The sequence below is a fragment of the Zingiber officinale genome, chromosome 1A (genome assembly GCF_018446385.1).
Source record: "Zingiber officinale cultivar Zhangliang chromosome 1A, Zo_v1.1, whole genome shotgun sequence".
Lineage (NCBI taxonomy): Eukaryota > Viridiplantae > Streptophyta > Magnoliopsida > Zingiberales > Zingiberaceae > Zingiber > Zingiber officinale.
Window position 1 is genome coordinate 75,086,164 of NC_055987.1, and position 25,011 is coordinate 75,111,174.

The 25,011-nt window shown below is 41.3% G+C and overlaps 1 protein-coding gene across 1 annotated transcript; it reads left to right on the top strand.

The window, feature by feature from the left end:
- Positions 1-20,266: 20,266 nt before the first annotated feature.
- On the top strand, positions 20,267-20,749 carry LOC121998794 (extensin-like). Its single transcript, XM_042553855.1, has one exon. The coding sequence runs from the start codon at positions 20,267-20,269 to the stop codon at positions 20,747-20,749; it is 483 nt and encodes a 160-aa protein (XP_042409789.1).
- Positions 20,750-25,011: the final 4,262 nt, after the last annotated feature.

Here is a 25,011-nt window from a genome sequence, read left to right on the forward strand (position 1 = left end):
TTAGGGGCTCCTCCCCCAAAGATATGACCAATTTTATTTGACTGAGCGGTTATACCTCATTACCAGTGAATCCATATAAAGGAGTCACCATCTGTTGAAGTTCACTCGGGTCAATCTGCAGTTGATCAAAAGCTTTCTTGAAGATAATATTCACAGAACTACCAGTATCTATGAAGGTACAAGAAATAGCATAATTGGCTATCACAGCCTTAATTATTAATGCATCATCATGGGGTATTTCTACCCCCTCAAGGTCTCTGGGCCCAAAATTGATTTTTGGACCGGCTGCTCTTTCCATGCTGCATCCTATAGCATGGATCTCGAGTCTTCGTGCATTTGCTTTTTTGGCCCTGTTGGAATCTCCATCAGTGGGCCCACCTGCAATCATGTTAATGTTGCCTCGAGCATCATTACTCTTGTTTTCTTCTTGCCAGGCTGCCATGGATTCAGGCTGAGTCTTCTCAGGCACCTGAGTTGTACCGACCGGACTTGGTAATGCGCCTTGTTGAGGCTCAACCGGGCGATATTCCAATTTGAGCGGACTTTACTGTCTGGGGTATTGTTGTCGATAATAGTTTTGCCTTAGATAACGATCCCTGTTTGTTCTCTTATTTTTCAAAACAAAATAGTCCTCTGTATGATGACTGCTGCTGGTCTTATGGTATGTGCACCACCTTCTTGGTGCTTTTTGTTGCATCTCCACGTGTTGTACTGCTTGCGGGCGATATTCTGAATGACGATGAGGTGGATGAACTACTCGAGGTCCTCTCGGTGGAGGGACAGGAGCAGGAGCCTTCTCTTTAACAGGGGTAGGAGAAGAAGTAGTGCATTCTTTTCTGCATGCAGCCTGAGCTTCTTCAACGTTAATGAATTAAGTGGCACGCTCGATTAAGGAGTCAAAATTGGCAGGAGGATTTCTTACTAGATCTTTAAAGAAATCGTTATCATTCAGACCTTGAGAAAAAGCACTTACTAATATTTCAGTAGTAGCGTTGGGTACATCGATAGCTACCTGATTGAATCTTTTGATATAGACTCTAATGGACTCCTTAGATGCTTGTTTAATTGAAAATAGACTCCATGGAGTCTTATGGTACCTCTTGTTGCTAGAGAAATGGTGTAGGAAAACCTTCTTGAAGTCCTTAAACTTTCGGATAGATTTTTCTGGCAATCTCTTAAACTAACGATGCGCGGCTCCTCCGAGTGTCGTGAGGAACATCCGATACTTCACTCCATCAGAAAATTGATATTCTCAAATTTTAACAAGTGATCTTCTGGATCTGTAGTCCCAGTGTACTCACCAATCTATAAATTTTGATACCGCTTAGGAAGCGGATCCTCCAATACACTTTGGGAGAACGGAGAAATGATTCTTTCCGGCGAGCTATCGCTAGCTATCATCTTAACTTTGCGCCTCTCTCTGTCTGGTGCTTCGCCAGAGGATTCCTGAAATGTAGGCTTTCATCCTCCCTGTTCCAAAGGAGTACGAAGGAAGGCTCGAGGATGCCTAGTCAGGGAAGCTGTAGATGGAGGGAAATACACATGTTCTTCTTCTTCTGGCTCCTTTCCCTTCCAGTGCTCAGTAGTCGAAATTGCCGGATTATGAGCTACCGGCAGAGTAGTCCCAGTATGAGCTTGATGTTGTTGTTATTATTGTTGCAAAGCTTTTTGTACATGAGTATTAATGAGAAAATCTAGATCTTCGTGGCTAATAGTGAGTAGGTTTGATTTTCCAGCCTTTTTCATCTTGTAGTCTTAGATTCAGGTGAAGTTCCCACAGACGGCGCTAAATTTGATCATGTTTGAGAAACTTGACAAAATGGAAAGCTGGGGAGAAAACCTACTGCTGATGAAGAGTAATACCTGACTGAATACTGATCTGAGAAACCCAAAGCGGATTAGGGAGAATAAAGTCACAGGATGCCCTCCTTGTGTGGAGCTTCAATGACGAGAGAGAAATCTGACTGAAGAAAACCGTGATCTAGAGCTTCCTGCACACAAGAGACCAACTAACACTATCGTTAGTGACCTAAGACCGGGGTGAGAATCCTTGGCTCGACCCTCTGACGCTCAAGTTAGTGGTCTCTCTTCGTGTGGAAAAAGGAAGAAGAAGATCAACAGTAGTTGAGAATTAGGGTTTGTGAGTGCGAGTAGTAATGTGAACTTACCTGGCCAACGGAGAGGATTCCCCTTTTTATACCACTTCATATAACCTCCGTAGTCATGAAGTGGACCCCGGTTTGTTAGAGTTTGTTATGAGATGACGTAAGCCATGTACTTGCTCAAAATAACTTTTAAGGAATCTTCTAGGTACCCCAGATGTACCCTCTTTGTCGTCTAGTATCTGCAAAAAATTCTAGAAGCATTCTTCCCGCTAAATTAGTCAACCTGTTATACAATCATATGAAGCAGATATTTTCATAAGCTATTCATAAATATCCCAAAAATGTTTATTCTCGTCCTGTTCTATAAGTTATACTTTATCACCCTTGCCCGGTTTGTCCTGTCTGCACTATGTCATGGACAACCCGATATTATACTATGTTTTGTATTGGTCAGGATTGATCCGAGGTTTCGTATAGGTGGATTATTATTTTTATTTAACACAGGTCCTCATCTCCCGAGAATATATTATAAATCCCGTACGGTCTTGTATTTGCTCATTCCCGGACGATCATATACATCCACCCGATATTAATCTAGACTCACATGTGTTAACTCAGACAATCCCGCCCGACGTTGGTCTTTCTTTTCTCAAGTGTGTTATCTCGGTTGATCTTGGCCCATATCTACATAAGCCGGCTATCCCGGCCTATATTCTCTTAAGCGTGTTATCTTGGTCGATATTGGACTATACTTCTTAAGGTATTACCCGGTCTGGATTAACTTACCTTTTTTAAGGTATATCCCGACCGATATTGGACTATACTTCTCAAGGTATTTCTCGGTCGATATTGGCCTATCTCTTTTAAGGTATCTCTCTTAAGGTATATCCCGGCCGATATTGGACTATCCTTCTCGGCCGAGATTGGTCTATCTCCCTTAAGGTATATCTCGGTCGATATTGGCTTATACTTCTCAAGGTATTTCTCGGCCGGTATTGGCCTATCTCTCTTAAGCTATACACCGGCCGATATTAGACCATCCCTCTCAAGATATTTCTCGACCGATATTGGCCTATTCTTCTCAAGGTATTATCCGGCCGGGGTGACCTATCTCTCTCAAGGTACGTCCCGACCGATATTGATCTATTTTCTTAATTCTTCTATCTCCTTTCCCTTTTTCACCAGGGACCTACAAAACTAACCCATATCAATTATTTTATTGATTTCAGGCCCTAAATAACCAGAAAATGATATTGATATTTACTTAACACCCCTGATTGATGACTTAAAGTACCTATGGGAAGAAGGTGTTGAAGCATATGATGCATATCAACAAGAAAAGATTCACCCTTAAGGCAGTCTTATATGGATAATTAATGACTTTCCAACATATGAAAACCTTTCAGGATGTTGCATGAAAGGATATAAGGCATGCCCTATGTGTGGTGAAAACACATATGCGACAAGGTTGAAACATAGTAAAAAACTATCATTCAAAGGTTATAGAAGGTATCTTCCTGAGAACCATCCTTATCAAAGGTAAAAAAAAGTATTTGATGGGAAGCAAGACTTTAACATTACACTGAGACCATTGAGCGGTCATGATATTTTCAAAAAAAGTTGATAAAATTTATTGTTGTTGGGGAAAAAATGAGTTAAAAGCTTTAAGCATTAGAGGATGGTAGTCGACCATATTGGAAGAAGAAATCAATATTCTTTGAACTTGAGTATTGGGAGCATCTACATATCCAACATGTTCTTGATGTGATGCACATCGAGAAAAATATATGTGAAAGCTTGGTTGGCACATTACTTGACATTATAGGGAAAACAAAAGATGGACCAGTAGCATGACTGGATCTTATGGATATAAATGTCAGGTTGGAATTGACACTAAAGGAGGGGAAAAAAACTTTTTTTCTCCCACGTGCATAAAGGCATAAAGACTTGTATATGATTCTTAGGATATTACCGGCCGACTGCAGGCCAAGCGAGCACCCACGTGCTCATATATGCTCGGTCGGACAAAAGCCGCCCAAGCATAAAGGCATGTAGACTTGTATATGGTTCTCATCATATTACCAGTCGACCGCAGGCCAAGCGAGCATCCCTATGCTCATAACACACTTGACCGGGCAAAGCCCGCCTGAGCATAAAGCTACTTAGCCTTATATATAATTCTCAGCATATTACCGACCGACCACAGGCCGAGTGAGCATCCCTATGCTCATATACACTCGACCGGGCTCATATACACTCGACCGGGCAAAGCCCGCCTGAGCATAAAGACATGCTCAATAGAAGGTATTCTTGATATATATATACAGCCAGCTTGAACGACCGGTTGAGACATATTCAACAAAAGATATTCTCAATATACGGTGATCTTGAACGACCGGCAGAGATAGGCCCAACATAAGATTTGGTGGGAAATATCTTCTAGAAGCCTCTTTAGTTACAATGACGTGTCCCCCATCACAAATACAAGTCACAACCGACAAAAGAGATACATCTAGGGTACAAAAAAGATTCCTTAAAGGATTATTGCACGAAGTATAGAAGATGACTTTATCTCCTAACAAACCCTAACGAACCAGGGACTACTTGACGATTACGGAGGTCACGTGAAGTAGTATAAAAAGGAGAATCTTCTCCGTTGGCAAGGTACACAAGTTCTAGCATCCAAACTCTGTTTCACTTCAGTTACTGTTCTTCTTCCTTTCTTTTACCTTTTGAGAGAGAAACTGACTTGAGCGTTGGAGGGCCTAGCCAGAGATCCCCACCTTGATCTTAGGGCACTAATGCTTTGTTGGTTTATCTCATTATACGTATGATCGTGGAGGGCTTCTCCCGGATCTACAGAAGGTTATCTTCATCATTGGAGCCAGTGCTCGTCTTCGCAGATTTCAAGCAAGATCATCCAACAACTCCAGAATTTATGGATAAGTATTTTTCTTCTCTTTATTTCACTTTGTCTATTGGTTGTGTCTTCCTTCTTTATGAAGTAGATTCTCCTGATCTAGAATATAGGAAGTAATTAGGATGTGATGTTAATGTTTAAACTATGAATTTACTCATTTCTCTATTCAATGATATGATTATAACTTGTATTGTATTGTGCCTTATTCAAGTTTGACAAAATTGTGTGTGGTGCATGCATATGGATTATGGTGGATTGGTCACCTTATAGAGGAGAAGTGTTAAATTGTATGACCGTGGGGGCCCTATGATAGAGGGTATCCCTTTAAGCAAACTTTCTAGAATGATCCTATTGAAGGAAGGCCAATTTGTTACAAAGGGATTAACTTCTTAGAGCTAGATGGGTTTTCCCTAATTTAATATTAGGAAGTGACTTGTGTAATCTAGAGATTGTATGACTGAGGGCCCTAGGTAACAGAGTGAATTCCTCTAACTAGACTTTTTAGGTTACCTCTTACTTAATAGCATTGACATAACATTAGAAAGTAATTGAGACAACTCTAGAGATCATATGACTCGGGAGCCCTTAATATAAGAAGGTTTTCCTTTAATCGGACTTTCTAGAGTTATTTCTTTACTAATAGTATTGAAAATTGGTGTAAACTCTTCAGTGTAATCTTCATGAGACTGTACAGGTATTTGGTTAGAATCCCTATAAGAGTGTAAGTATGGAGGTAAGGTGATGAACTATTCATAGGGACATTAAATAGTATTATAGTGAAACCAAAATCCTAGAATCATCCTGTCACGCCCCAGGTAGTCCCTGTCCGAAGAAATTTCGGCAGCATCTCCCCTGTACGGCGGACAATATGAATCTCAGTATACATATATCTATACCTCGGCCACACTCGGCCGAAACAATACACACAAATAGTAAACAATCCACGCAGTTATATTTAACGAAAAGATGATATAGAAATCAACGAAGATATACGTACACATCCTACTCCACTACAACGAAGAAATGAAATCCACGAAGTAATGAAATATTCGCAGCGGAAAACAAAGTAGCAAACCCGAATGTTCGATATAAAGTCCACAATACAACCCACATCACAAGTATATAAGATGCAAAAACAAAACAGATCCCGACAACAGGCAAATCCTCGCGATAAAGGGGCTAGCGACTGGAATCTCTCCTGACGGCCTCAACCTGAAAAGTAGTAACAACGGGATGAGTTCAAAGAACTCAGCTGGTAATCCAATAGATATGTACAACAATATATAACTACCAGTAATATCCTAAGGTACAGTCTCCTAAACCATAGGATCAATAGTACAGTTCTCTAACCATACAACCTACGGTATAGTCTCCTAACAGTTCAACAGATATGCATAGCCGAAATAAACTGTAGTAACTAGCAATAGGCATAAGGTACAGTCTATAGCAAGAATAATAAGAAAATGCATAACTGAAATAAACTGTACTTACCTGCGAGGCTTGTGCAACTGACTGTAAACATACACAGACAAAGATAGTCAGAGCAAAAGCATATAACCTGTATGCATGTCAATCATATGCAATCACCAAAATGCATCAATCATAATTAATGCAATCTGTGCATATGATGCAAATGACATGGTCACCCTTGACGCCAGTTAGAATCTCACACACAATGGTGAGACCGCGTGGGTAGGGCTGTGACACCGTGCACTCTGCCGTCACTACCCCTGAAGAGTGACCGAGTGGACGGGATGCACCGGAGTACACCTATCCTCCAACCTCACTATAGGAGGGAGCGCCATGCTCTCATCTCCCGGTACACAATGACGGGGAGGGACCCCGGTGTGCTACCACGCTGCCTATCACACTACCCATGAGTGGAGCCTCCAGCGGAGCACCACCGAGCAACCTACACACCCTGTGTGCTGTGCCACTACCCATGCAATGGTCACGTGGTGTGCAGGTCAATGTAGCCGGCCGACGAGCTCAACAATAATGGAGTCGTCAATCGCCCAGCATGCAATCATGCGATATGGTGCATGCGGCTATAATATATCATACCTGAACATATCCTCCATATGTGTAGATGCCAAACAAACAAACCTATATATAACGATGATAATAAACCGCATAAATCCAAAGATATCACATATAACAATGATGTAAGTATCATGAATCCAAGAGCATGTATCACACATGTAAAGCAACTAATCCAGTAGAGTAGATCACTATAGATATGCATCTCTATGATCATCTATACACATGGCAAGAGATATAATATCCAATCCTGAAGTAAAGCAACTAGCAGATGAAGCATGTGATAGGTATTCACTAGCTAAAACCAGGGAAGAAATGATCTACTATCTACCACTAGTAAATATATATAAGCTACACATATCATAAGACATTATCAAAAGATAAGTCAAAGGGTACCCACCTCAAATAGAAGGTACAATCACGCTAAATCCAACGTCGAGACGCCTGTCTCAAATCAGAGTCCTGTATCAAACAATATATATATATATATATTTTATTTAGATAAATCCAAAAGAATAACTAAATAAAATTCCTAATAACAAATTAGGGCAAAACCCTAATCGATATCATCTCAACCTTCCTAATTTAAATCTAATAGTTAATTAGGGTTAGTTACCTAATCCCTAACCACCAATAGATTAGTAATCCTAACCTAAATTAAATCCAATAGTTGATTAGGGTTAATTACCCTAACCCCAATCATTCCATTAAATTAATCTAAGCAATTAAATCTAATCCACTAATCATATATCAACTAGTGATATACTAACCATCTAGTAATCCATAACATCTCCAATTCAACACATAAACCTAACTAATCTACACATGATCAACAACTAATTACACTAATCATGTATCAATCAATATACAATACCTCAAGTTCAGCCAACAAGAGGGTTACCGGAAAGAGGTCCTGCCGAATGAGCTGCTGGAATCTACCTCTCTGCCCGGATGCAACTACTGACCACCAACCAAAAACCCCTCAGTACTCAACCTGCTGGATCACCCGGATCAAGAAGGAATCAAGCAAAGATCACATATCAACATGAAATGGTGATCTCTGATCAAGCAACACATAATTCCAACTAGAACTCACCTTCAACCGGAACCTCAGTTAGCAACAAGGAAGAGGAGACCCCAGATCACCTTCACAGAACACAGAACCTCACTGGAAATCAATCCCGTAAACTAAATCAGCCACAAAGAAGAGGATCAAAATCCGATCAGGGGGAAACAGCAAGAACCTGATCCCACCCTTTTCCCTAAACCTGACAAGAAAGATCTACACGAAATAGAGTTTAATCAATCGAAATTCGACGACGCCTTACCTTAAGGATCGCTGCTAGGGCACGGCTTGTCGTCGCGACCACTGATCGGATCCGACTGAAGGGATCTAAGCACGGTAATTCAAGAAAAAGGGAAGAAGAACCGAAGCTAGCTCCTCACCTCTGTGCTCCGAGCTCCGATCTGCACCGGCGATGAACCTAGGGCACGGTTCGTCGGATCGGGGAAGAAAGGTCGGCTGCCGACTAGAGAAGACGCAACGCCGTGTCCATGATCCAGAGAGGAATAGCGCCGCCCGGATCTGAGCTCAACGGCCGCCAATGTCGGTAGAGGAAGATCGCCGGAGTTGAAAGCCCTAATCCCTTCGGTGCCGCTTGTCCGCGAGAGAGAACAGAGAAGGACGGGAAGGAGCTCGGGTGAGGAGAGGAATGGGATCGGCGATTGGTTTAGGGAAAAGAATAAGAAAAAGAAAAGTATTTATATTTAAAACTTTTCCTCACTTAAACGGGTATCCCAAACAGGCTTTATCCATGCCCGCCGATCGATCCCCTCAAAACCCTCCATACGAGCTCCGAAAAATTCCCAGAAAATCTCTAAAAATTCCAAAAAATTTTATAAGGCTATTTCTCAAATAACCCTATTATTTAAATTTTTCTGAGATCTCACACATCCTGAATTCCATTCACTCACCTTTGCTCATTTTCTCTCTCTTTCTATCAAACTCTAGTTCTCAAGATTGCATGTAACCTTCGATTATCTAAATAACTTGCTTTGCAAAATTAATTAATGTTTAAACAACAGTCCCTGTGAAATCGATATTTTTATTACTTGATGATATTTTGTGTACTTACGGATTGATGAACAAGTTTTTGACGTTATTGTTGGGGACTGTTTCTAATTAACACTAGTTGATTAGTAATTTAATTACTCTAAACACTTTTATTTTTGTTATACAATATTCAACATTTTTTAATATGTCTATTCTATTCTAACTATTATCTTTCAGAGGGCATGTTTCTATAAATACAAGGATGGATGTTCTAATTCAAATGTTTGACCAAATTATTGATGTTAATTCTCCTAATGTTTATTGTCAAATTTGTGGTGCAACAAGTCATAGGAACGATGATTGCCTAATACTATTTGACTGCACATATAGAATACATAGAGGTAGATGGGGTGCCCTCCCCAACTACAATTAAGGTTTAGAATAATATTATTGTGAGGTTTGCAAAGTAACAAACCATACAATCAAAAACTACATCAAAATATGCAATTTGGAAACATCATTGGATGATCTCTATAGAAAACTCGATATAATGGTCAAATTGCATTCTTACAAATATAGCCCCAATTAGAGGAACCATCAAAATTTATTCAAGAATAATCAAGAGGAGAATAACTATGGATCACCATCTCAGTGGAATAGAATAGAGAAGATGGATTGTAAACTCACAAGCTCAAATGCATGAGGAAATCAAGCAAATGATTGCTAAGTGCAATAACATAACCTCATTATGTGCTAGCATGTCAGCTCGTCTCTCAACTTGGGAGAAGTCTCAGATGAGCAAAGACTATGAAAATGAACTTGAGGAACATCAAATTGAGGCTTTGACAAAGGAGTGCACTACTCAAATGTAAATACCTCATATTCTCAAAGATTGAGAAGAGCCTTCCCTACCGCCACCTGAGTCCTTATTCAATGATTTACTTTCTTTGGTAGTTGGGAATGGTAAGATTTTATTTTATTTATCTAAAGCCATTAACCAATTCTTTTTCATGCATGTTGGTGGTCGAGCATATTTTGCATAGCAATCATATGGACAACCTCATGATAAATCTTGAAGGAGAGGATACTTTTTGAGAGACTAAGAGCCCTTGGTAGGAGAGTTTTGAAATATCTTATTCCACCACAAGAGAGATTTAGATGAACCTAATAAGGCATCAAGATAATAACTAAAACAAACACTTCTTGGGAGGCACCCCAAGTTCTTTCTTATTTTCATTTCTCTTTGATTTTCTTTTGTCTCTTTTACATATCCCAAACTTTCTACATAGTTTTTATTGTCTAATCTTATTTTTGTAGGATTTAATGATTAGGAGGAATGCGACTACTTGATGGAGGAGTTAATTACTTAGGTGTTTGACACATATCATTTGGTAACTTCTCTTACTTCAAATATCCTCCATATTATTTTTTTATTTGCATTGGGATAATAAAAGATTTAAGTTTGGGGGATGTATATATGTTGGGTTATAGTTTATTTTTTTTTCATATTTCTTTTTGCATAATAAATTCTTATAGTTACATCATTAAATCACATTACTGTTGAATTATTCTTAATGAAAAAAATTCTAGCATGCTTGTTCTAGACTTATGTTGTTTGATCCTTAGTTCTAGTGTGTTTAGTGAATAATGTTTCTCTATTTTTAGTAGCACGAAGTGAGCAGTATTTTTATTGAAAATATTTGAGTGATGACCTATTTTTAGGTTCACTTTTTTACTTTTCCTAGTTTGGAAAGTAGATAACTTTATAAATAGTCATGATTTATAGAATTTTTTAGTATTGTGTTTCCATGATGATTTCTCAAACTACTTTTTAGTTAGTGGATGATGCTTGGATCACGTCAACTCACTTGGCAAAATTATTATCCCAACATTTACATTTACATATATGCATTTGTATAGTGACACATCTTTAAAGAACAAAAAAAAATCATTTGAATAAGGGATATAAAAAATAGTTATCGTGAATGGAACCTAGCAGTTTACTGCTTTGAGACCAAATTAGGTTATTGGGGAAATAAATGTTATGCTTCTCTTGATTCCAAGTACTCCTTTGAGCCCTTGTGTAGTTTGAGAGGGATGAACCAAGCATGTGGTAGGTAAATATCTATTGTCGAGAGTATAATGAATACAATCAGATGATGACTTGACTAGGCATAGAGATTGAAACTTGAAGAATTTATGTCACTTATCGCACAGAGCATGGAGAACTTTTTCTTAGGCCACACTCAAATCATTTTGGTATCATGCTTACCAATAAAATTATTTGATAGAGTTAGATTGATTCACTAGGGATTATGATGCACTATACTGACACATGAGTCTAGATTTCAGGTTTTTACTTGAAGATAAGCAAAGGTTTAAATATGAGGGTGTGATGTGCATAGAGTATATATGTTTTTATATATTGTTTGACGCACATTCACTTATATTTTTTGAACATGATTTGTATTATTACATTGTGTTTTATCATTTTATTATCATAGTAACTCTTTTTATCAGGAGTATAACTTTTTATATGTTTTGATTGGTAGGATATGATTTTGGGAGAAAATGGAGTAAATTGGATGTCAGAATAGATTACAATAGTAGATATGGACGTGCCTCATAGGCATACGGTCGTGTCTCCTCCATAGAACTAGTCATGCCAAAAGGCACGATCCTACCAAAAGGCACGATCCTGCCCCTCTCCAATGCAAAATATGCCTTGGCCATGCTAGAGGCATGGTCGTGTCTCACCCTATAGAAATTCCCACAGGTAGACCATGCCAAAAGGGCATTATCGTGCCCCTTTTCTAGAAGCAAACCATGGTCAGGTCGTACCCCATCATCCTAAAGCTCACAAGCCATGGTCGTTGATATGCATAGATTATATACACTTTTAGGCATACTTTAACGCACATCTACTTGTATTTTATGAGCATAATCTATGTTTATTGCATTCTATTTCATTATAATATCATATTTCGACTTCTTTTATTTAGAGATCTACTTTTTATATATTTTGATTGCTAGGATGTGATTTGGAGCGAAAACGGGGCTTGTAGATGATTCAGAGAACAAACGAAGAAAAGGGAATCGATCGTGTGGAATCCACACGGTCATGCCACATGCCTAGAGGAGGAGAAGGCTCTGGCCGTGTGAACCCACATAACCATCCACAAAGCAAAGAAGAAGCAAGCCCTGACCGTGTGAAATCCACATGACTGTGTCAATGAACCAGAGAAGGAACAGGTTGTGGTCGTGTGGAATTTCTAGAGATGAAGCAGGCTACGTCCATGTGGAATCCACACGACCATGCGAACCCACATGGCCATGCCACAAAGCAAAGAAGAAGAAAGCCCCGACTGTGTGAAATCCACATGACCATGTCAATGAACCAGAGGAACAGGCTGTGACCATGTGGAATTTCTAGAGATGAAGCAGGTTGCGGCTTTGTGGAATACACACGACCGTGCCACCGAACTAGAGCCAAGGTAGCTTCTGGCCATGTGGATTCACACGGCTAGACTGTTCACACCTAGGCCATGCCAAAAGGCATGATCATGGTGTTAGTAATTAGCCCTAAGAGCCCATCATGAGATGATTAGGTCTTTTGGGTTATTCATTGAGTTAGACTCAAATGAACCCACTCATTGGATTGAGTTCAATTCAAATTAGACACATTGGATTAATGGGTTAGACTCAATGGATTAGACTTATTGGGTTATTGGATTAATAATTAATTCAATATAAATCTAACCTATTAAGAGGAATACAAAGAGATAAAAACCCTTGGTATTCATGGGATGAATATAAATAGGTTTTTAGATTTATTTTTTCATTAGATGATTAAGAGAAGAAATGAGATGAAAAGTGTGACTTTTATATTACCCTCTTCTTCCTCCTCCTTCCTTGGCTGATTCTTGAAGTTTGGCTGAACCATTCTTCTTGCTAGCACAAGAAAATGGTTTTTCTCCGAAAGCTTCATTCGTGTGACGAATGAAGGATGTGTTCATGTGGATATTGTAGAGGCGCGGACGCTTGATCACGTTGAGATCTGCATCCAAAGAAAAGTTGCTGTCGGGATTGCGAAGGGCACGCAATAAAGGTATACCTCTCATGTATAACTTAGTATAGATTATTTTTAGTAATATTTCTTCCCTTCGCATGAATCTGTTGGATAGAGGATCTAGTTATTTTTCGCTGCGTTTTCACGTGTTTAGCGCTCTAGATCCCTACACATGGAAGAGAAAATGAGGAGACCGTATCATGCCAAAAATAGGGTTGTGTTGAATTTAGGCAGATTGCAGATTTATTTTGAAATGGCTATAACTTTGCGCTTGATTAAATTTATAGGATGTTCCTTATACCGAAACATAGATAATTTCAAGATCTACAACTTTACTTCAGGTTCAATATAGAGAAAACAAGGTCTAGCATAGCTAAAAGGCATGGTCATGCCTCATAACTGCGACTTCATCGAGATCTCCGCCTAGACTGCAAACCAAACTTTGAACCACCATAGCTTTCAACTTGTTTAGAGATTATAAATATATGATTATATTTAAGGGATACAACTTTGGTTCAGGGTGAATTATAAGAAAATTGGGTTTAATGGGTGAAAATTTAGTTTACTGGACCCCTGTAATCTTTGTTTTCCTAGGCAGTTTAGACAAGGTATAAAAGGGTTAAGAACCTCATTCTTTAACTCATCTTTGGCTTGGGCCTCACCCCAATTCCTTGGGAAAGGGTTCTCCCCATTTGGAGATCCCTAAAGCTTCATCTTTTTCGATCCGTCGACCTCCGGAGCAAGAATTGCATCCAAGAAGGCCAACGCTATATGGATAAGCCTTCTCTTCTCTTCTTTTTATGTTTTTAGTTGTAGATTGCTTTACTTCTTGTCTCTTAGTTGTATTTCCTTCTCTAAGGAGTAGATCATCTAATTCTTTGGATGTAAGGAGTTTTTGTGATGCGATATTAATGTACAAACTATGTATTTGGATATTTTCTTATTCTATGAAGTATTTATGTCATGTTCTATGTGTGTTGTGCCTTCTATATATTTGACAAAATGTGTGTGAGGTCAATTCATATAGATGTATGGTTTTGTTCACTATGTAGAGGGTATAATTTGGGTTGCTTAACCGAGGACCCTTTGACAAAGGGTATCCCTTACTTTCTAGAGTATCATCATTAAAACGAAGGGCAATTCCCTATAAGGGAAGCTAATTAGAGTTTAGAAGATTTCTCCCAAATTAATATTATGAAGTAATTTATGTAATCTAATGATTGTATGACCGGGGACCCTATTACAAAGGGTATCCCTTTAACCGGACTTTCTAGATTTTCTTTTCTACTTAATTGCATCAATCTATTGTTAGGGAGTAAATTGGATAACTCTAGTGATTGTATGATCGAGGGCCCTATGACAAAGGGTATCCCTTTAACCAGACTTTCTAGAGTTGCTTCTTTGCTTAATGACATTAGAACTTGAGTAAACTCTTCAATGTGACTTTCTTGGGATTGTGTCAGACTTGAATTAGAATTCCTACACAAGTGTAAGCATGGAGTTAGAACAATGTATAGGGACATTAACTAGCATCATAATGAAATCAATATCTTAGAATGTATAACCTTTCACTCACTTACACTCATTCTCTCCCTCTCTTCTCTCAATCTCTCTCTCTTCTTCCCTTCTCTCTCTCTCTTCTTAGCATTCGTGAGCCAATATTCAATTGTCTAGATAACTCACCATATGAAGTTAACTAGTGCTTAATCAATAGTTCTCGTATGATCAATATTTTATTACTTGATAACACCCGTATACTTGCGGGCTCACATCAGTCGTGCCCTTTGGCATGATCGTGTGGTGTAAAAAGTAGGGGTTATGCCCCCTACTAATAAAAAGGAGTTTTCTCCCATTTTTGGAGACATCCGGGGTTTGGGTGTTCTTTCCCTTTCCTTGAGGAAAGGTTTGTTGGGTGCTACTTGGAATACCGTTTTGTTTCCCTTGTATAAAAATTTGTACAAGCACACAACTTTTTCTCGCAACCCATGTGTTCTTAAACTTGGATTGGAAACAAAACTTAACATTTTTACTCTAAGTTCAAACCATGTGTTCTTCATAAGTTAAACTTGGATTGGAAATGAAACTTAACATTTTTACTCCAAGTTCAACTCACGTGTTTTTCAGAAGTTAAACCATATTACAGAAGTTGATTAAATATCTATTTCAAGGATTGACTTCCAGGTCGTTAGCGAGACACTCGACCTTCTTGGTTATGGGATCATCCACCACTTCCTAGACAAAGCCTTTCAAAGAAAGTGAATATTTAAACTCCTGACAGTAAACCCTAGGTTTAACTAAAGAGACCTCAATCGAAGCACAAGATTGAAACTCAAAATCGATACACAAAATTGAAACACAAATTCACTAGCCTCTTGTGTTGGTATTTTAGGATCCATACAAAGAAAAACTAAACTAGTATACAACGGAATAAATAACTAGTTATACCTTTCTTTATAACCTAAAGACTTCTTAGTCTACTGCTGTATTCCTCTCCTCTTCTTGGACGTCCTGTGGGTGACAATCTACCAAGACGAAGACACCCGACCTTCTCCTTCTTTTCCAAGCTTTCGGCCACCAAAGAATACAAAGTGGAGAGGCCTCCTCCTCCTTCTTCTTCTCCTCCAAGCAACCGACCACCAAGGTAGAGTCTTCTCCAAAGGGGTGCCAACCCTAATGAAGAAGAAAGGATGGACGCCGCTGGCCTTTAGGGAAAGAAGGCAATAGAAGAAGATAGAAGAAGGGCCGAGCACACAAGAGAATAAAAGAGGAGCCTTAGGTTGTGTTATTAGAGAGCATCCTCTCCTCCTCTTTTATAATCTTTGCTAGTGGCTAATAAGGAAATTTTTAAATAAAATTTCCTTTTATTTGCTATTGTAGATGGTTACAAAAAAGAAAAGATTTTAACAAAATTAAAATCTCTATTTAAAACCATTGTAAATAGCTATAAAAGGAAAGATTATTACAAAATTTTGTTTTAAACAAAATTTTCTTTTTATTCCTATAATGGTTGGTTATAAAAAGGAAAGATTTTAACAAAATTAAAATCTTTCTTTTAACCATTGTAGATAACTACAAAAAAGGAAAGATTTTAACAAAATTAAAATCCGTCTTTTAACCATTGTAGATAATTACAAAAAAGGAAAGATTTTAACAAAATTAAAATCTCTCTTTTAACCATTGTAGATTACTACAAAAAAGGAAAGATTTTAACAAAATTAAAATCTTTCTTTTAATCCATTGTAGAAAGCTATAAAAGGAAAGATTTTAACAAAATTTTATTTTCAACAAAACTTCCTTTTCTCTTCTTGTATGGCCGGCCCCATGCTTGGGCGCCAAGCATGGCTTGACCGGTCCACATCTTAGGCACCAAGAGGGCTTGGCCGACCCCTTGCTTGGGCACCAAGCAAGGATGTGGTCGGCCCCTCATTTGGGTAAGAAGGAAAATCAAAATGGGTGAACGCTAGACTTTATAGAGGCTACAACAAGGATCGAGAGGAGGAATTGGTTTTGGCCTCCTGATGAACTTGAGCTTCCTGTGTTTGCCCCGAACACCCAACTCAAGTTCATCAATAATAACTCATACCACTAAAGAGTTATTATTGAACTACCGCACCAATCACATATTACATTATAGGCTCCTTCTAATCATGAGTGCATTAATCTCCTTGTGTTTAAGATATCGAATGCCCATTAATTAAATGAGTTACTAACAACTCACTTAATTAATATCTAGCTCCATGAATAGTACTGTAAAATATCGAAAAGGACGGATAACCATAAGAGATTTTTTTGGAATTTTTAGAAATTTTTCGAGAATTTTTCGGAGCTCGTATGGCTTAGGTTGCGGGGATAAAATTGGGCCCTCGGAAAGCCTGTTTAGGCTACCCCGTTTAAATGAGGAAAAGTTTATTTTCTTTAATCATTTCCTTTTTCTTTTTCTTTATTTCCCTTTTTTTGTCGTTTCTTCCTTGATCTGCGCTGCGTGACCGAGCCACACTCCGGCCGTTACCTCTTCTTCCCAAAACCGACGCACCGCCCGCCGGTCGCGTCCGTTTCTTCCCCTCCGGTACAAAGACAGTGGCCAAGGGAAAACCTCACGCCTCTCCATATTCTCCCGAGCTTCCCCTTTCCTCTCCCTCTTCCCTCTCGCGTGCCCTAATCTCTGCTCTGCCCGGCGCCAGGACCTCCTCCACACCGAGCCCAACCCCCGATCGCCTCTCATCAGAGCCGAGCCTTCCTCACAGCGAGTCGCCATGCCCTAGATCGCCAGGGATTAGGAGTGTGCGTCGAGGACAAGGCTGATCACCAAGCTGATCACCAAGTGCTTGCGATGCCACCTTGTTATCATTGTTCGATCCTGCTACTTGATCGAGCCAGTTTCACCAGATCGCCGACACGGGTGGGCATTCAGGCATCGAGTGTAAGCTAGCCTGGATCGATCTCCTCTCCTGTTTGTTACCTTCTGTTTGCTACCGAGAGCACTTGGTTGCCATTAAGCGATCTCGGAGGTAAGCGATTTAAAATTTTGGTGTTAGTTTAGAGTAGTTGAATGTATTCATAGTGTTGATTTTTGGATCGATTGTTGGAAGGCAGTGACCTAGGTTGGTTTCGGCTACCACCATATCAGTAACTCGTTGTTGACTGTGCCCGATCCATGACACTTGTTGTCTATTGAAGAGGAAGAGGTGAGTAATATTCCAGGTGTTGAGTTTCAACAATTTGATGTTTAATGGTAAGACTTGGGCTGATCCGAGTTTACCTTATGGATGTATAGGTGATTCTTGGTAGCTGTCGGTGGAGGTTTATAAGGCTGTAAGATTTCTATTTTGGCTATATTCTAAGGTAAGAATGTGTACTGTGAAGAAAGGAAAGAATTTGTTACTAGAATTTGTTTTAGGTTTAACTTTAAATCTAATTGTGTAGCGGATTTAGGTTTGGATTTCTAATCTAATAATTTGATTGGGGATTAAGTTACTAACCCTAATTAACTATTAGATTTAAATAGGTAAATTGAGGTTATGTGATTAGGGTTTTACCCTAAATTAGTCTTAGGGATTTTATTTAGCTATTTTTATGAATGTAGCTAAATAAAACATTTATGTTATTTGACGTAGGACTTTGATTCGAGACGAGCATCTCGACGTCGGATTTAGACCGGATTGAACCCTTCTATTGAGGCGGGTACCTTGACCTATCTATTTTGATACGTCTTGTTGATATGTTTAGTAGATCTTAACAAGTAGTAATAATTATGATTATATCTGCATTGGCATGTCACTATTTACTTCCGAGCATGTATTGTTTGTTATCTGTTTATTACCTTTATGTTATAGAGGTAGTGACATGCCATGCTCTATGATATACTGGACTGGTCAGATACCCCACTTGACATGTGTACATAGATTATACTAATTGATCCTCATATCTTGGTACACATTGTATGGAGAGGGATAGGATTTGGATATTTCCTGGCTTAGTAACATGCACCATCTTGCATGATTGCATGCTGAGCGGTTGACAGCTCTATTATTATTGAGCGCATCGCCAATTACATGGATCTGCACACATAACCACTCATGGGTTAGTGGTTTTTATTCAGGCAGGGTGTGTGTAGCACGTTGCTCTGTTTGGCTCCGTTGGTCTGCTCATCGGTAGTGTGACGCAGCGTGGTAGCCGGCAGGGATCTCTCCTCGTCATCGCGTACCGGGAGATGAGAGGATTGCGCTCCCTCACTATGTTTGAGGTAGGAGGATAGGTGTACTCCGATAGCATCCCGTCCACTCGGTCACTCATAAGGAGAAGTGACGACAGAGTGCATGGTTGTCACAACCCTACCTACTCGGTCTCACCAAATGTGTGTGAGATGGCTGACTGGCAGTAGGGGTGACCAGGACATGTTATTGGCATCATATGTATGATTTACATTTATGGCTTGTGGTTGTTGCACTTTATATGCTGCATATTGGATGGATGCATTGTTTGACATGCATACAGGTTTTATGATACTTTGGGTTTGACGGCCTTAATACCCTTATACCCAGATTCTGGTTAGTACAGTTACTCCTTATCTTTCGGTTCTGCATTTTCTATATGTTATATCAGGAGACTATACGCATAGTTATGACTATTTGTTATAGTTTACTATGCATGTCAACTAGGTATTCGCTGAGTGTTGGACTCACACCCTGTTATTATTCTTTTCAGGTTGAGGTTGCCCGGAGGAGTTCTAGTTGCTAGTCCCCCACCATTGCGCGTCGCGACGAGTTCGCACAGTTTGGGTTTTACTTATTATGTTAGACTTTGCTTTTCAGACTTATAGCTTGACATTTGGATCTTGTATGTTTTGTTATCGATAGATTTATATTTGGATGATATCGGTTTTGTGCTTTATGAGTGTAGTTGAGTAGGATATCGATTTTGTGCTTTATGGGTGTAGTTGAGTAGGAGTTTTTGCGATGTTTTTCTTATCTGTGCTTATGTGTAGTTTTCATTATAAACTGTGTGGATGTTTGTTATATTTATACTGTTATTGTTCCGGTTATGTTGGCCGATGAATATGTGGCCCTGAGGGCATTGTAAGAAATTTCAGATTGTCACCCGTACAGGGGAGATGCTGCCGAAATTTTCTCTGGCAGGGACTACCTGGGGGCGTGACAATTTTTGGTATCAGAGCCTAGTTTGCGTGTCAAACTGGGTATTTTCGGATTTTTATGGATTTTCGTTATGTTCATGTGTAGAACTTCCGTTTCGGATTTGTACGGATTTCTGTTGATTTCTCGTTTCGACATTTTCGAGGTCAAAAAGGGGGGACTAGACAGCGGCGGAACATCTCCTGACAGCAATTAGGTAAAAGGTAATTTTATAATTTTTGTTACTTGTAGTAATATTTGAGTTATAATTGAACAGATATGAGGTGAGGTACACGTGCTTCCGTGCCGAGACGTGGTGTAGGACGACCACGTAAGAGGACGTTGGAGTCCCTGGCACCAGAGTCGCCAGACACGTCTACTGGAGTCGAGCCTGCCGGGCAGGGACAGACTCCGCATGGTACTGTGGGTGCGTCGGGTTCTCAGACTCCGATGGTTTCAGAGGTATCTACCTCGACCATATCCGCCGTGCCCACTCCTACGATATTTACGGTACCACCAGCATATTCGGCACCTGCTCCGGTCGAGCCTACGGCGTACCAGGCACCACCGCCACCTGGACCTACCGTATACTCGACACCAGTGGCACCCGTGCCCCTAGTGCCTACAGCATATGCGACACTTGCACCAGCAGCAGCAGTTGCTCCACCTCCGGTACCGCCACCCATTGTACCTCCTTCCGCGCCCACCTATGCTGACCCTGCAGTGCCACTAATGGCACCTGCCTCAGTCTATGCAGCGGCACCAGGGATGCCTCCCCCGGCCTATGCAGCGGTACCACCTGTTATACCAGCTCCAGTGGTTCCACCAGTTCCTACAGCCGTCCCTACTCCCCTCACTGATATAGTCACAACACGAGCTCGGATCCCAGCGTTGGCACAATCGATGAAGAGTCAATTCACACTCTTCCGATGAGAGCTTGATCTGAGTGTGGCTCAGTTCTGGATAGAGACCATGGAGCGGACCTTCTTCTACTTGGCTTGCTCCGAGTGGGAGAAAGCAGAGCTGGTTGCTTTCCATTTACGAGATGAGGCCGACACCTGGTGGGTTACGCAGCGATCCATCATTGGCGAGCAGAACATCACTTGGGCCAGATTTAGAGAGGCTTTTGAGAGCCGCCGTTACTTCTCACGTGCATATCAGATGGCTCGTCGGCAGGATTTTTTGAGTCTACGACAGAACAACCGTTCGGTGACAGAGTATAATGCTAAGTTTAACCGGTTGGCCAAATTCTGTCCAGAATTAGTGCCTGAGGACAGTTCCCGTATGCATCAGTTTATTCAGGGACTAGATGGACATTTGCAAGTAAAGCTTGCCAGTTTTGGGAGTTCATCCTACATCGAGACACTGGACAGAGCCCTGATGATAGAGTCAGCTCAGCAGAGAGCATTTCCAGACAGGAAAAGGAAGTAGACGGGTCAGACATCAAGACAGATCTAGTAGGTACAGGCGACCAGACAGCAGCAGAGTAGTCGCAGTCGGCCAGGTTAGGGTTTTCTGGTCAGCCTCAGAAGTCAGGGCGATCTTCATCAGGACGTTCCCTGTCTTCTCAGTAGAACCGAAAACAGCCCGCCAGCGATACTCACTGCACCAGATGTGGATCTAGAGACCACGTCACCACAGCTTGCTCTCTGGGACAGTCAGTTTGCTATTATTGCAAACTGCCCGGGCACCTGAGCCGAGATTGTTCGCTGAAGGCTCAACATTTGGCTTCCAGAGTGTCCGGTCATGGAGTTTAGCTTAGTCAGATAGGGACTCAGCGAGGCGGGCACAGAGCCCAAACTTCGCATCGTCAGCAGAGGACAGCTCCTCCAGCAGCAGCTGCATTTGACATGCTCAGACAGGAGTACCCCAGTACCCACATAGCACCACAGAGTTTTGTTCCGGGACCACAGTATCTGACTCAGGGGTAGTATCAATTGCAGCCACAGCCACTGGTCCAGTACTAGTCATAGCCCCAGCCGCCAGTCCAGTATCAGTCTCAGTTTACCTATCCGTCTCTGGCTCAGTACCCGACATCGTCACAATGGCAGGCTCAGACTCATGCATCGTAGCCTTTGGCATCACTACCACCTCCTCCACCGCCAGAGACTGGACATATTCACGCGGTTACCAGAGAGGATGCACAGCGGGCCGATGGATCCATTTTCTGCGGTATGGTTTTACTTTATGCATTATCCGATGATATACTGATTGATACTGGTAGCTCACATTCTTTTATTTCCCGCGCTTTTATGAAGGACATAGGTAGACTACCTACTCGTAGACCGCAGTGACTGACCGTCTCCCTACCGTCCGGTGATACATTGGATGTCACTCAGGAGGTCAGAGGATGCCCGTTAGATTTTGGCAACATGATACGTATGGTTGATTTATTAGTGCTGGAAATGGTCGAGTTCGACATTATCCTTGGTATGTATTGGTTGTCTGCATATAATGCCACTGTTGATTGCTAGATGAGGGTGGCCACTTTCCGACCTCTGAACCAACCCTTGTGGGATTTCACTGGCATCAGGGACGATGACATATCGATCATTTCGACGATTCAGGCTCAGAAGCTGCTGTCACATGGCTGTCAGGGATTTCTTGTGTCTATGATTAATACTGACGATAGTAGTAGTTCCCAGCTCTTAGATGTTCCGATGGTCCGAGAGTATCCCGATGTATTTCCAGATGAGCTACCGAGCTTGCCTCCCCGAAGGCAAGTAGAGTTTTCTATTGAGTTGATTCCGGGGACCGCGCTAGCATCGAAGGCTCCATATCGTATGACACCGAAAGAGTTGGACGAGCTAAAGGTCCAACTCCAGGAGTTATTGGATAATGGATTCATTTGCCCTAGTGTTTCTTCGTGGGGTTCTCTGATATTATTTGTCAAGAAAAAGGATGGTACTTTGAGATTGTGCATCGATTACAGGTAGCTGAACGCAGTGACCATCATAAATAAGTACCCTTTACCATGGATGGAGGATTTGTTTGATCAGCTCAGAGGTACATCAGTGTATTCTAAGATTGATCTGCGATCCGGGTATCATCAGCTGAGAGTCAGAGAATCTGATATTCAGAAGACAACTTTCCGTACCAGGTACGGTCATTTTGAGTTTTTGGTAATGCCATTTGGGCTTACAATGCTCCAGCAGTATTTATGGATCTGATGAACTGCGTCTTTCTGGAGTATCTTCATCAGTTTGTTATCGTTTTCATCGATGACATATTGGTTTACTCGCGTTCCGAGGAGGAACATGCATAGCATCTTCGCATAGTCTTGGAGACTCTTCGACGACATCAGCTGTATGCGAAGTTCAACAAGTGTGCATTCTGGCTATCCTCAGTCGGTTTTCTGGGACATGTGATCTCCAGCAGAGGTATTTCAGTAGACCTTCAGAAGATAAAGGCTGTCACCAGTTGGGAGCAGCCGAAATCAGTACAGGAGATCCGTAGTTTTCTGGGACTAGCAAGATATTACAGACGATTCGTCAAGGGTTTCTCCCGGATTGCTATGCCATTGACACGCCTGACCAGGAAAGGCGTGAAGTTCACGTGGACAGATGATTGCGAGACCAGCTTCCAGGAGCTGAAGCGGAGATTAGTGTCGGCTTCGATTTTGGTTTTACCTTCTGGAGAGGACTGATTCGTGCTCTACACCGACGCGTCTCTTCAGGGTTTGGGCGCTGTTCTGATGCAACACAGCAGGGTAGTATCCTATGCTTCTCGACAGTTGAAGGAGCATGAGAAGAACTACCCAGTACATGATTTGGAGTTAGTCGTCATCATCTTTGCTTTGAAGATTTGGCGACATCATCTGTACGACATTACCTTTGAGATTCTTACAGATCATAAGAGTCTCAAATATATTTTCACTCAGAAGGAACTTAATCTCCGATAGAGGAGATGGATGGAGTTCCTGAAGGATTATGATTGTACCATTAGCTATCACCCGGGGAAAGCTAATGTAGTTGCCGATGCACTCAGTAGGAAGTCCAGAGGGACTTTGGCTTGCCACCGAGTTTCAGTCACAGACTTGGTTCAGGTTTCTCCGAGTTGGGCCTTCAAGAGCAAGGATAGACAAAGCAGGGTATTCTGGTTACCATGGTTGCTCAGTCGTCGATCAGGATGAGGATCCGAGAGGCCCAGGTCGGTGATCAGCATTTACAAATTATTGGCAGCCAGATAGCTTCTGGGCAGCAGACCGAGTTCACCCGAGATGAGGAGGGTATTATTTATTTTCGAGGTTTATGCGTACCTCAGTCTCACCCGATCTTACAGGAGCTACTTCAGGAGGCTCATCTCTCTCGATTTACGATCCATCCAGGTGGGACCCGCATGTATCGAGATTTGCGGCGTTCCTACTGGTGGAACGGTATGAAGAAAGAGATCGCGAAATTTGTAGTTAGATGTCTTATCTGTCAGCAGGTGAAGGCTGAGCACCAGAGACCTGCCAGATTATTTCAGTGGATTTCTATTCCTGAGTGGAAATGGGAACACATTACCATTGACTTTGTGGTGGGTTTGCCGAGGACACGATGAGGCTATGACACGATTTGGGTAATCGTTGATCGATTAACCAAATCCGCGCACTTCTTAGTGATCCGGAAGACTGATTCCCTAGATCGACTGGCAGATCTGTATTGTCGGGAGATCATCAGATTACATGGTGTCCCTTTGACAATTATTTATGATAGAGACCCCCAGTTCACATCTCGTTTCTGGCAGAGTCTGCAGCAGGCCTTGGGCACTCAGCTCTGTTTCAGTACAGCTTTCCATCCGCAGACAGATGAACAGTCAGAGCGGACCATTCAGACTCTAGAGGACTTGCTGAGATCTTGTGTATTGGATTTCGGAAGTAGTTGGGAGGACCATTTGCCATTGGTAGAGTTTGCTTACAATAACATCTTTCATTCGGCTATCCAAATGGCATCGTTTGAAGCGTTGTATGGTAGGCCGTGTCGGACACCCACCCTCTGGGATGAGGTTGGGGAGGCCTAGTTGTTGGGACCTCATAGAGCTCAGCAGGAGGCAGAGTTGGTCCGTACTATCAGATGGAGGATGTCAGAGGCGCAGGACCGCCAGAAGAGTTATGCCGATCGGAGACAGAGACCCCTGGAGTTCTCTACAGGCAACCATGTATTTCTGCGAGTTTCACCCACAAAAGAGGTGAAGAGATTTGACCTTAGAGGTAA

Bases quoted from the DNA above. Each gene is read 5' to 3' on its own strand.
- LOC121998794 (XM_042553855.1), top strand. From the start codon at position 20,267: ATGGTTTCAGAGGTATCTACCTCGACCATATCCGCCGTGCCCACTCCT.